Source organism: Loxodonta africana, chromosome 5 (assembly GCF_030014295.1).
Source record: "Loxodonta africana isolate mLoxAfr1 chromosome 5, mLoxAfr1.hap2, whole genome shotgun sequence".
NCBI lineage: Eukaryota > Metazoa > Chordata > Mammalia > Proboscidea > Elephantidae > Loxodonta > Loxodonta africana.
In genome coordinates this window covers 133,350,901-133,363,196 of record NC_087346.1, presented here as the reverse complement: position 1 = coordinate 133,363,196, position 12,296 = coordinate 133,350,901, and the positions used below count along the sequence as shown (strand labels likewise).

Genomic DNA, 12,296 nt, shown 5'->3' with positions numbered 1-12,296 from the left:
TTTAGGTGGGCTAAAGCTGGACATCACAGAGCTGGCTTTCTGGAAAACTGTGTTGAACTCTTAGTCCAGGACAGATCCCTCCCTCCTCCATGCCCAGATCTCACCACCAGCAGGCCACTGAGCCGTATTTGATAAGGACTCCAAAGTGCCTGGCATGAGCATTCTGGTTAGAAGAAAAGCAAGTACCAAGATGGCTGCCAGACTGCCAGGCAACCTATTTACTCTGCTTACTGAGTCACATGTAAGTTCATAACCTTTAATGCACAGTTATCCCATTTATCAGAAAAGATTGTCTAATTACTGTGCTGGAATCTAACAAATCCAATGAGTAGCTCCTCTCTTCTAAGGAGGTGAGGAGAAGGAATGGGGAGGGAAGATGAGAAACTGATATTCTCTGGGATGGGAAGAAGAACTAAATGTCTTCCCCCTCATGGTATCATAATCCTTTTGTTTTTTTAAATTTTTAAATAACTCTTAATAGAAATATGATACACATACTGAAAAGTACACAAATCCTTAGTGTACAGATCAGTGAATCTTTACAAAGTGAACATAATTATGTAACCTCCAACCACATCAAGAAAAAGAATATCACCAGCATTCCAGAAACCCCCTTAAACATACTTCCATACTTTCCCACTTCCTGAGGTAACTGCTGTCTTGACTTCTAACATCACAGATTAGTTTTGCCTATTTTTGAGCCATATAAAAATGGATTATACAGTATGTACTCTTTTGTTTTTGACTTCTTTTGCTTAATATTGTTTATGAAGTCTCTAGTGTTGTATATAGTTATAAATCATTTGTTCTCATTGCTCTATTATAATCCATTGTGTGAATATTCCACAATTTCTCCATTCTACTATTGATTCTCCTGTTGTTTCCACTATTTGGTTATTACCAATAATGCTGCTATGAATATTTTTGTACAGGTCTCTTGGTTTGTATATGGCGTAATTCTGAAGGATATATGCCAAAGAGTAATTGCATATGTTGATTGGATATGCGTATGTTCGGAAGCCCCTGGGTGGCTCAAACAGTTAAGCATTCGACTGCTAGTCGAAAATTTGGTGGTTCAAACCCACCCAGAGGTTCTTGCAAAGACAGGCCTGGCAATCTGCTTCCCAAAGGTCATAGCCTTCAAAACCTATGGGGCAGATCTACTCTGCACACATGGGGACGCCAGAATCGAAATCGACTCCGTCTCAATTAACAACAACATGTATATGTTGAGCATGTGTTCAACGATTAGTAGATATTGCCAAATATTTTTTCCAAATCGTTGCACTAATACACACTCCCACCAGCTTTGTATGAGAAGTCTGTTTGCTCCATATTCTTTGCATTTAGAATTGTCCATCTTTTTCATTTATAACTTTGTGGTGTATTTCTTAATGATCTTAATTGCATTTCCCTGATGACTAATGTGCTTGAGCACCTCTTCATATGCTTATTTGACTGGCCCTTGGGATCTCCTCTTTTGTGAAGAACCTGTTCAAGTCTTTTGCCTATTCGTGTAAGACAGTCTGTCTGTCTTATTGACTTACTGAGATAGGAGTTCTTTGCTGGATATATCCTCTCCCACTCTGTGGCTTAATTTTTCTCTCTCTTAATGGTATCTTTTGATAGACATTAGTTGTTTTTGTTTTAAATATGGTCTAGTTTATGAGTCTTTTTCCATTATCATTGGTACATATATATAAAAAAAAATTTAACCTCCCCTATCATCTTTCAAGGTGGCATTTGTATAATGGGTTTTTGCCTATATAGTATTAAGCTTTTGCCAAATATACTTTAATGGTGGATTAGAGAGGAAGTGGGCCTTTGCAAGTGAAGCTGTCAACAAGTTTTGATTTTTTTTTTTAAAGAAGAAAGTCAAAGGTGAATGAACACAGAAACATTGTGTTACGAGAAGATATTCTGTTTTATTTTAATAGAAGGAAAATTAGTTTATCAATTTTTTCTTCTTATTAAACTGACTTGATTCCCTTTTACTTTCTGTAAGCTTAAAATAGCTTAGAAAAAAATTTTTTTTCTACATATAAATGTTCTTCTAGTTTTTTATGGTGCCATTCAGCTTTAAAAATACTTAAGAGTATCAATACCAGAAAAAAATGTACCTAAGGTTGTGTGTACAAATATGTTGCTAATCATACTTGTGTCTTATAATTTTATTTTCTTTTAACATTTTTAGAACTTTTTGAAAATGAGCATGTACGGATAGGGCAGAAAGGTAAGCTTTTGATTATGATTATTACAATTTCTGAAAAATCAGATAGTCCTAAGTGAATGTCTATATTATATACCCCAAACTGAACTTTAATCTCTGAAAAGAATAAAAACTTAAACAGGAATAATATTTAACCATACAAATAACATAACGGGACTCTTTATAAAGAGGGGAAATGCATCATTTAGGCTTTATCAATAAATGTCAGATAAAGAAGTAAACAGCTGGTTCACTGAAAAGGGAATAATAAATTCAGATACACATCCCTCAGGGATGGCTAGCTTAATCCTTTCAGCAGTAGAATTTCATTTTAAAATCAAAGAGGCAGGTTCTCTTCAATGCGCCCACACGCTTCTTGTTAGAGGTAATAGGAATATGCTCCTGCATCAGGAGGAGATATAACTGTCAGCTTCCTGATGACTGTCCACAAGGTAAGATTTAATAGCCAATGCCGCTTTTAGTCTTTTGTGGAATAATATTTCCCTATCCCTTGAAGATTTTTTTCCCTTGTTTTTATAAATCCTATTTTGTCTTTGAAATAGGAAGTACAGATAAGCCTTTGTATCAGAATGAACCTTCTAAGGCCATTATACTGTCAGTAACCAAGCTCCCTAGTTCAATTTTTCAAAATCGTATTTATTTAAAAGACTTCATTTATATGATTTAGCTCTTTGGCTAAACACAATTGCAAATTAAAGAATATGTTTCCTCTCTTTTATTTAATGTGGTCCCTTTGCTTCTTCTGGTCGTGTCTTTTTATTTAGTGCAGTTATTTTCCCTTGCTTTTCAAGAAGAGAATAGAAGAAAACAGTTCTGTTAGACAAACATCAGCAGCTGGCTTGCCTGTCTGTCTTCCCTGTCTTTATTTCCAGTTTAAATAGCTGATGTTTTCATTAAAAGAAATGAAAATGAAAGCAAAGGGATAATGTGTTAATTTTGTGAACTTGGCTGCTTAAGAATAATTTCTGGCTTTCTTAAAAAGTTATTGGATCTTTTTTTGTTTTTACTTCTTAAAAAATTCTTATTTTCTGTTAATTTTAGCAGTTGGCTAATAAGCCATTTATTAGAATAGACATCTTAGATCCTTAGACATTATAACTTGCAGCCATTATACTTCACACACCATACTACTTCCAAGTACTAGAACATTCATGGATTAGTAGAATATGCTTAAGAACTTTGGGGTTTCTGTAGATGTGACTTCACTTGATCATGGAATCCAAAAATTACCACATATATGCATTGCTAATGTCAGGGGCCTAGCGCTATCGCAGAAAAAACCCAGTGCCATCGATAGCGCTATAGTGAAAGTAAAGTAAGCTCAAGGTACCTACATTAAAAAGCTTTTATCAGACTGGGTAGGAGATAAAAGAGCTTAAGACTTGAAACTGATAAGATTGTAAATAGGGCCACATCAAAATTCAGAGAGTAAAAATAGGATTGTCAAGAAATGACGTAGTTATGTTAACCATAAAGACTAAGTGTTGGTTTCCTTGGAGATTTTTAATTAAAGATTTCGGTGTTATTTCTTACTTTATGGATTTCTAATGAGATTTTAATATACTTTTGACAGTTCTAGAAGAACAAGATAGTGCTGCTGCTCAACAGTATATCAGACAAGGAAGTCCCACAGCACTTAGAGCTGAATTGTGGACTCTCATTTTGAATATTTCCAGTCAACCTGAGGTAAGGAGGAGAAAGGATGGGTCAAATTTGAGCTACAGATGTTTATTTTTCAAAGATCAGTTATTCAAAATAGATATACATGTGTTTCTTAGTTTAATATTTACCCCCCACCCTTCATATTTCCAAATTCATTGTAGTTTTGGGTTCTAAGACAAGATTACTTTATAACTTAATTACTGTCTTAACATAGAATTTTTTGTTCTTAATAATTCATTAGACAGGTGAATTTATATGTACAACAGAATAATTAAAATTTCGAGAAATGGAGTATAACAATTTAGAACAGTGAAAATGTGTGGTAGAATTGGGATGTTAGAACAGGCAGAAATAAAGATGGGTAACTCAATACGTGTGAATGAATGCTTTGTCCTTCCAGTTACTTTGAAATATACATTATTCTTATGGCTCTAAAAATTGACAGATTGTGTGGGTTATTTTTTCTAAGTATAAGAACTTTTATTCTAGGAAATAAACAACATGAAAAGAAATCACAAACGGAAAAGTAATGGATTCAATAAAGAAAAATTTTATAAGACATTGATTCCTTTTGAAGTATTCTTAGTGGGGATTCCTTTTTTTATATTAAGCCCAATAATCATGTAAGTCACCCATTTAAAAAATGTAATTAATTTGAAGCTAATAGTTACCTGCCCTAGTGATTAAAAACGTCAGTTTTTGAATTATGTACACCTGGTTTCAACTAACTCCCCCCAACTTACTAGAAATATGTCATTGAGGAAGTTACTTAAATTTCTTCAACACTCAGTTTACCAATACTTAAACAGCACAGAGTTATTGTGAGAATTAAATAAAATAATTTATGTTAGTCTTTTAACATAGTGCCTGGTACATAAATGGTCACCATTAAAGATAGAAATCGTGTTGTTTTCAGGTGCTGTTGAGTCGGTTCTGACTTATAGTGACTCTATGCACAACAGAATGAAACACTGCCCAGTCCTGTGCCTTCCTTAAAGTCATTGTTAGGCTTACGCCCATTGTTTCAGCCACTGTGTCAATCTACCTCTTTGAGGGTCTTCCTCTTTTCTGCTGACCCTGTACTTTACCAAGCATGATATCCTTCTCCAGGGACTGAGCCCTCCTGACAACATGTCCAAAGTATGTAAGATGCAGTCTTGCCATTCTTGCTTCTAAGGAACATTCTGGCTGCACTTCTTCCAAAACAGATTTCTTTGTTCTTTTGGCAGTCGATGGTATATTCAATATTCTTCGCCAACACCACTATTCAAAGGTGTCAATTCTTCGGTCTTCCTTATTCACTGTCCCGCGTTCACATGCATATGAGGCAATTGAAAATACCGTGGCTTGGGTCAGGTCAGGCGCACTTTAGTCTTCAATGTGATGTCTTTGCTTTTCAACACTTTAAAGAGGTCCTTTGCAGCAGATTTGCCCAATGCAATGCATCTTTTGATTTTTTGACTACTGCTTCCATGAGTGTTGATTATGGATCCAAGTAAAATGAAATCCTTGACAACTTCGATCTTTTCTCCATTTATCATGATGTTGCTTTTTGGTCCAGTTGTGAGGATTTTTGTTTTCTTTATGTTATGTTGAGGTGTAATCCATACTGAAGGCAGTGGCCTTTGATCTTCCTTAGTAAGTGCTTCCAGTCCTCTTCACTTGCAGCAAGCAAGGTTGTGTCATCTGCATAATGTAGGTAGTTAATAAGTCTTCCTGCAATCCTGATGCCCCATTCTTCTTCATATAGTCCAGCTTCTCGGATTATTTGCTCAACGCACAGATTGAATAGGTATGGTGAAAGGATGCAACTCTGATGCACACGTTTTCTGACTTTAAACCACTCAGTATCCCCTTGTTCTGTCCAAACACCTGCCTCTTGATCTGTGTACAGGTTCCTCATGAGCACAATTTAGTGTTCTGGAATTCCCATTCTTTGCAATGTTATCCATAATTTGTTATGATCCACACAATCAAATGCCTTTGTGTAGTCAATAAAACACAGGTAAACATCCTTCTGATATTCTCTGCTTTCAGCCAGGATCCATCTGACATCAGCAATGATATCCCTGGTTCCATGTCCTCTTCTGAATCTGGCCTGAATTCCTGTCAATTCCCTGTTGATATACTGCTGCAGCCGCTTTTGAATGATCTTCAGCAAAATTTTGCTTGCATGTGATATTAATGGTATTGTTCTATAATTTCTGCATTTGGTTGGATCACCTTTCTTGGGAGTAGGCATAAATATGGATCTCTTCCAGTCAGTTGGCCAGGAAGCTGTCTTCCATATTTCTCGACATAGACGAGTGAGCACCTCCAGTGCTACACCCGTTTGTTGAAACATCTTGATTGATATTCTGTCAGTTCCTGGGGAGTTGTTTTTTGCCAATGCCTTCAGTGTAGCTTGAACTTCTTCCTTCAGTACCATCGATCGGTTCCTGATAATATGCTACCTATTGAAATGGTTGAACATCAACTAATTCTTTTTGGTATAATGACTCTGTGTATTCCTTCCATCTTCTTTTGATGCTTCATGTGTTGTTTAATATTTTCCCCATAGAATCCTTCAGTATTGTAAGTCAAGGCTTGAATTTTTCTTCAGTTCATTCAGCTTGAGAAGCACCAAGCGTATTCTCCTCTTTTGGCTTTCTGTCTCCAGCTCTTTGCATATGTCATCATCATACTTTACTTTGTCTTCTCAAGTTGCCCTTTAAAATCTTCTGTTCAGTTCTTCATCATTTCTTTCTTTGCTTTAGCTGCTTGACGTTCGAGAGCAAGTTTTAGAGTCTCCTCTGACATCCATCTTGGTCTTTTGTTTCTTTCCTGTCTTTTCAATGACATCTTGCTTTCTTCATGTATGACATCTTTGATGTCATTCCACAACTTGTCTTCGGTCGTTAGTGTTCAACGCGTCAAGTGTATTCTTGAGGTAGTCTCTAAATTCAGGTGGGATATACTCAAGATCGTATTTTGGCTCTTGTGGAGTTGCTCTGATTGTCTTCTGTTTCAACTTGAACTTGCATATTAGCAACTGATGGTCTGTTCCACAGTCAGCCCCAGGCCTTGTTCTGACTGATGATATTGAGCTTTTCCATCATCTCTTTCCACAGATGTAGTCTGTTTGATTCCTGTGTGTTCCATCTGGCGAGTCGCCACTTATGTTGGTGAAAGAAGGTATTTGCAATGAAGAAGCCATTGATCTTGCAAAATTCTATCATTTCATCTCCACCATTATTTCTGTCACCAAGGCCATATTTTCCAACTACCGATCCTTATTGTTTCCAACTTTCGCGTTCCAATCACCAGTAATTATCAGTGCATCCTGATTGTATGTTTGATCCATTTCAGACTGCAGAAGTTGATAAAAATGTTCAATTTCTTCATCTTTGGCCATAGTGGTTGGTGTGTAAATTTGAATAATAGTCATATTAACTGGCCTTCCTTGTAGGCGTGTGGATATTATCCCATCATTGATGGCATTGTACTTCAGGATAGATCTTGAAATGTTCTTTTCGATGATGAATGCAACACCATTCCTCTTCAAGATATCATTCCCAGCATAGTAGACTATATGATTGTCTGATTCAAAATGGCCAATACTAGTCCATTTCAGCTCACTAATGCCTAGGATATCTATTTTTATGTGTTCCATTTCATTTTTGATGATTTCCAATTTTCCTGGATTCATGCTTTGTACCTTCCAGATTCCGATTATTGATGGATGTTTGCAGCTATTTCTTCTCATTTTGAGTCATACCACATCAGCAAATGAAGGTCCCGAAAGCTTTACTTCCATCCACGCCATTAAGGTCGACTCTACTTTGAGGAGGCAGCTCTTTCCCAGTCATGTTTTGAGTGACTTCCAACCTGGGGGGCTCATCTTCTGGCACTATATCAGACAAAGTGCCACTGCTACTCACAGGGTTTTCACTGTCTAATTCTTTTCAGAAGTAGACTGCTGGGTCCTTCTTCCTAGTCTGTCTTAGTCTGGAAGCTCAGCTGAAACCTGTCCTCCATGGGTGACCCTGCTGGTATCTGTATACCAGTGGCTTTGCTTCCAGCATCACAGCAACATGAAAGCTCCCAGAGTATGACAAACTGACAGACATGTGGGGGATAGTAATCATAGTAATTATATGTTATGTACACTTATGTTCATAACAGATTATAATAATGCTTGATTTTCTTAAAAACTGCATCATTATAAATCATAGTTAATTTATAACATAATTGTACCTAATATGTAATTACTATGATTACTATCCCCCACGACAAACTGACAGGTAAGTGGGGGATAATAATCATAGTAATTGCATATTAGGTACAATTATGTTATAAATTATCTATGATTTATAATGATGCAGTTTTTAAGAAAATCAAGCATTATTGCAGTCTATTATGAAAACTGTACCTCTAACCTTTGCAAATTATGCATACGTGTGTGTATGAATGTGTGTTTGTGTGTTCTAAATCTGCCTCTGTGAACAGCACTGTCAAAATCACTTGCTTCTTTATAGAAAAAAAAAAGCTTGTAATTTATGTGAAAGAAGCTTTAGACCAAATGATAATATTGCTCTTTGGTGGTGGCACTTGAGAAGATAGTTTCAAAATAGATTTGAGTGTATGTTGAGCACTTACAAAGGAGTCCCTGGGTGGCACAAATGTTTAAGTACTTGGTTACTAACTGTGAAAGGTTGGCGGTTTGAATCCACCCAGAGGCTCCTCGGTAGAAAAGCTTAGCGATCTGCTTCCAAAACGTCACAACCATGAAAACCCTATGGAGCGCAGTTCTGCTCTGCAATGTATGGAGTTGCCGAGGGTTGGAATCAGCTCAGCAGCAACTGGTTTGTTTTTCTGGTTGAGGGCACTTGTGAACGGATCCACTCTTGGAGAGGAGGATGATAACCTTTCCACCCCCCCGCCCCACACACACAGCTGACCTACCAGCTTTGCTGTTTGGGAGTTAGATGAACAAATCCTGTCTCTTTGCAGAGGAAGTGTTGCCATTTCAAAAACAAATTTAAAAGTTTTCTAAAAATATTATCCTAGAATAAAAGTAGTAATCTCAGATAATGATTATGTATTAAAATGTTCAAAGGTGATTTTTACAATAAATTTGGAGCTGGTAGTCCTTTTCATTTTCTAAATACAAAATACCAACTCTATTTAATGTCTGTAAGTAGGAATTAACATTTTCAGAAAAGCAGCCTTGATTTTATTGAGTAAAATACTGTCCATAACTTATTCTAAGCTGTAAAATCAGTGACCTCAAAGACCTATAGCAGTTCCAAAATAATTGTCTGTAGGTGGTATGTTAGAGGGAGAAAGAGAAGAAGAGGGGGTGGGGAGGTAGTGGAGTGAATACTTCTGATCAGCATTACTTGATCAAAAACTTTTTGTCCACTTATTTTTCAGTCGCTTAAAATAAACTACATGTATAATTGCAATCATAGTTGAGAAGTTAGAGACATAAACAGAATATTTCACATTTCACACCAGTAAAGCCATCCTTTAAAATCTTATCACAATGGAAATACTTTAAGTTCCTAGCAGTTAATTTATTTTGTACTGTTATATTTCATCTTCACTAGAACATTCTTTAACTGTGTTTTTTTTTTTATTAAAAGAATACACGATAAGTTTAAAAGGATTGTGTTTGTATATTTTCTTTTCTACAAACCTCTAGGTTTGTGTCAAAATATCTGTGTTTAGTAAACATTATTCACATTTAAATTTTTTTTGTTTAAGTTTAGTACTTAAAGAAAGATAAAAATTTTCTTATACTTTACATACTTGCTTACTGATACAATGTTATTGTTGTTTGGTGCCGGCGAGTCAGTTCTGAACTCATAGTGACCCTGTGAACAACAGAGCCAAACACTGCTTGGTCCTGCACCATCCTCACAATTGATGTTATGCTTGAGTCCATTGTCGCATCTGCTGTGTCAGTCTGTCACCTTGCACTTTACCAAGTGTGATGCCCTGGTCCCTCCCCATAACATGTTTGACATACTTGAGACAAGTGTTGCTATCCTTGTTTCTAAGGAGCATTCTGACTGTACTTCTTCCAAGACAGATTTGTTCATTCTTTTGGCAGTCCATAGTATATTCAGTATTCTTAAACAACACCATAATTCAAAGGTTTCAGTTCTTCTTCAGTCTTCCTAATTCATTGTCCAGCTTCCAGATGCATATGAGGCAGTTGAAAATACCGTGGCTTGGGTCTGGTGTATCTTAATCCTCAAAGTGACATCTTTGCTGTGTAACATTTTCAAGAGGCCTTTTGCAGCAGATTTGCCCAATACAATACATTCGTTTGACTTCTTGACTGCTGTTTCCATGGGCATTGATTGTGGATCCAAGTAAAATAAAACCCTTGGCAACTTCAGTCTTTTCTCTGTTTATCATGATGTTGCTTATTGGTCCAGTTGTGAGGATTTTTGTTTTCTTTATGTTGAGGTGCAATCTGCACTGAAGGCTGTGGTCTTTGGTCTTCACCAGTAAGTGCTTCAAGTCCTCTTAGCTTTCAGCAAGCAGTGTTCTGTCATCTGCATATTGCAGGTTATTAATGAGTCTTTTACCAGTCCTGATGACTTGGTCTTCATCACATAGCTCAGCTTCTCAGATTATTTGCTCAGCATACACCTTGAATAAGTATGGTGAAAGGATACAACCCTAATGCACACCTTTCCTGATTTTAAACTATATAGGTTCCTCACCAGCAAAATGAAATGCTCTGAAATTCCCATTCTTCACAATTATCTGTAATTTGTTATGATCCACTCAGTCAGGTGCCTTTGCATAGTCAATAAAATACAGATAAACATCTTCCTGGTATTCTCTGCTTTCAGCCAAGATCCATCTGACAACAGCATTGATATCTGTTGTTCCACATTCTGTTCTGAACCTGAGCCTTGTTTTTTGCCAATGCCTTCAATGCAGCTTGGACTTTTTCCTTTAGTACCATTGGTTCTTGATCATGTGCTACCTCCTGAAATGGTTGAACGTCGACTGATTCTCTTTGGTACAATGACTCTGTGCGTTCCTTCCATCTTCTTTTGATGCTTCCCACGTCATTTAATATTTTCCCCATAGCATCTTCCAATACTGCAACTCGAGGTTTGAGTTTTTTTTTCTTCAGTTCTTTCAGCTTGAGAAATGCTGAGCATGTTCTTCCCTTTTGGTTTTCCAACTCCAGGTCATTGCACGTTTTTATTTTAATACTTTGTCTTCTTAAGCCAACCTTTGAAATCTGTTCAGCTCTTTTACATGATCATTTCTTTCATTCCCTTTAGCTTCTGTACATTCAGAAGCAACTTTCAGAGTCCCTTCTGACATCCATTTTAGTCTTTTCTTTCTCTCCTGTCTGTTTAATGACTTCTTGCTTTCTTCATGTATGATATCCTTGATGTCATTCCACAACTCATCTGGTCTTCCGTTTTAGTGTTCAGTGTGTTAAATTTTTTCTTGAGATGGTCTTTAAATTCAGGTGGAATATACTGAAGGTCATATTTTAGCTCATGTGGACTTGCTCTAATTTTCGTCAGCTTCAGTTTGAATTTGCTTGTGAGCAATTGATGGTCTGTTTTGCAATCAGCCCATGGCCTTGTTCTGACTGATGATATTGAGCCTCTCCATCATCTCTTTCCACAGATATAGCCGATTTGATTCCTGTGTGTTCAATATGGTGAGGTTCACGTATATAGTCACTGTTTATGTTGCTGAAAAAAGGTGTCTGCAATGAAGAAATCAGAGGTCTTGCAAAACTCTACTGTGCAATCTCCCACGTCATTTCTATCACCAAGGCCATATTGTCCAACTACTGATCCTTCTTCTAGTTTCCAACTTTTGCATTCCAATTACCAGTAATTATCAATGTATCTTAATTGCATGTTTGATCAATGTCAGACTGCAGAAGTTGGTAAAAATCTTCAATTTCTTCATATTTGGCCTTAGTGGTTGGTGCATAAATTTGAATAATAGTCGTATTAACTGGTTTTCCTTGTAGATGTGTGGATACAGACAGTGTTGTAGTTCAGGATACATCTTGAAATGTTGTTTTTGATGATGTAATATGACAACATTCCTCTTGAGTTTGTCATTCCTGGCGTAGTAGATCATATGACTGTCCAATTCAAAATGGCCAACACCAGTCCATTTCAGCTCACTAATGCCTAGGATATCGATCTTTACGTGTTCCATTTCATATTTGACAACTTCCAATTTTCCTAGATTCATGCTTCATACATTCCATGTTCCAATTATTAATGGATGTTTGCAGCTCTTTCTTCTCATTTTCAGTTGTGCTACATCAGTAAATGAAGTCACCTGAAGCTTTACTCCAGCCATGTCATTAAAGTCAACTATACTTTGAAGTGAGTGTTCTTCCCGATTGTATTTTAAC

At 36.6% G+C, this 12,296-nt stretch overlaps 1 protein-coding gene across 2 annotated transcripts in view; it reads left to right on the top strand.

The window, feature by feature from the left end:
- The window catches only part of TBC1D19 (TBC1 domain family member 19), a 168,779-nt gene that overhangs the window by 85,039 nt on the left and 71,444 nt on the right, over positions 1-12,296 (top strand). For both annotated transcript variants that reach the window (XM_003411298.3, XM_064285982.1), the window contains 2 exons: positions 2,195-2,233; positions 3,804-3,916. In XM_003411298.3, the coding sequence (XP_003411346.1) occupies positions 2,195-2,233; positions 3,804-3,916 (152 nt within the window). The remainder of the gene's footprint in view (positions 1-2,194; positions 2,234-3,803; positions 3,917-12,296) is intronic.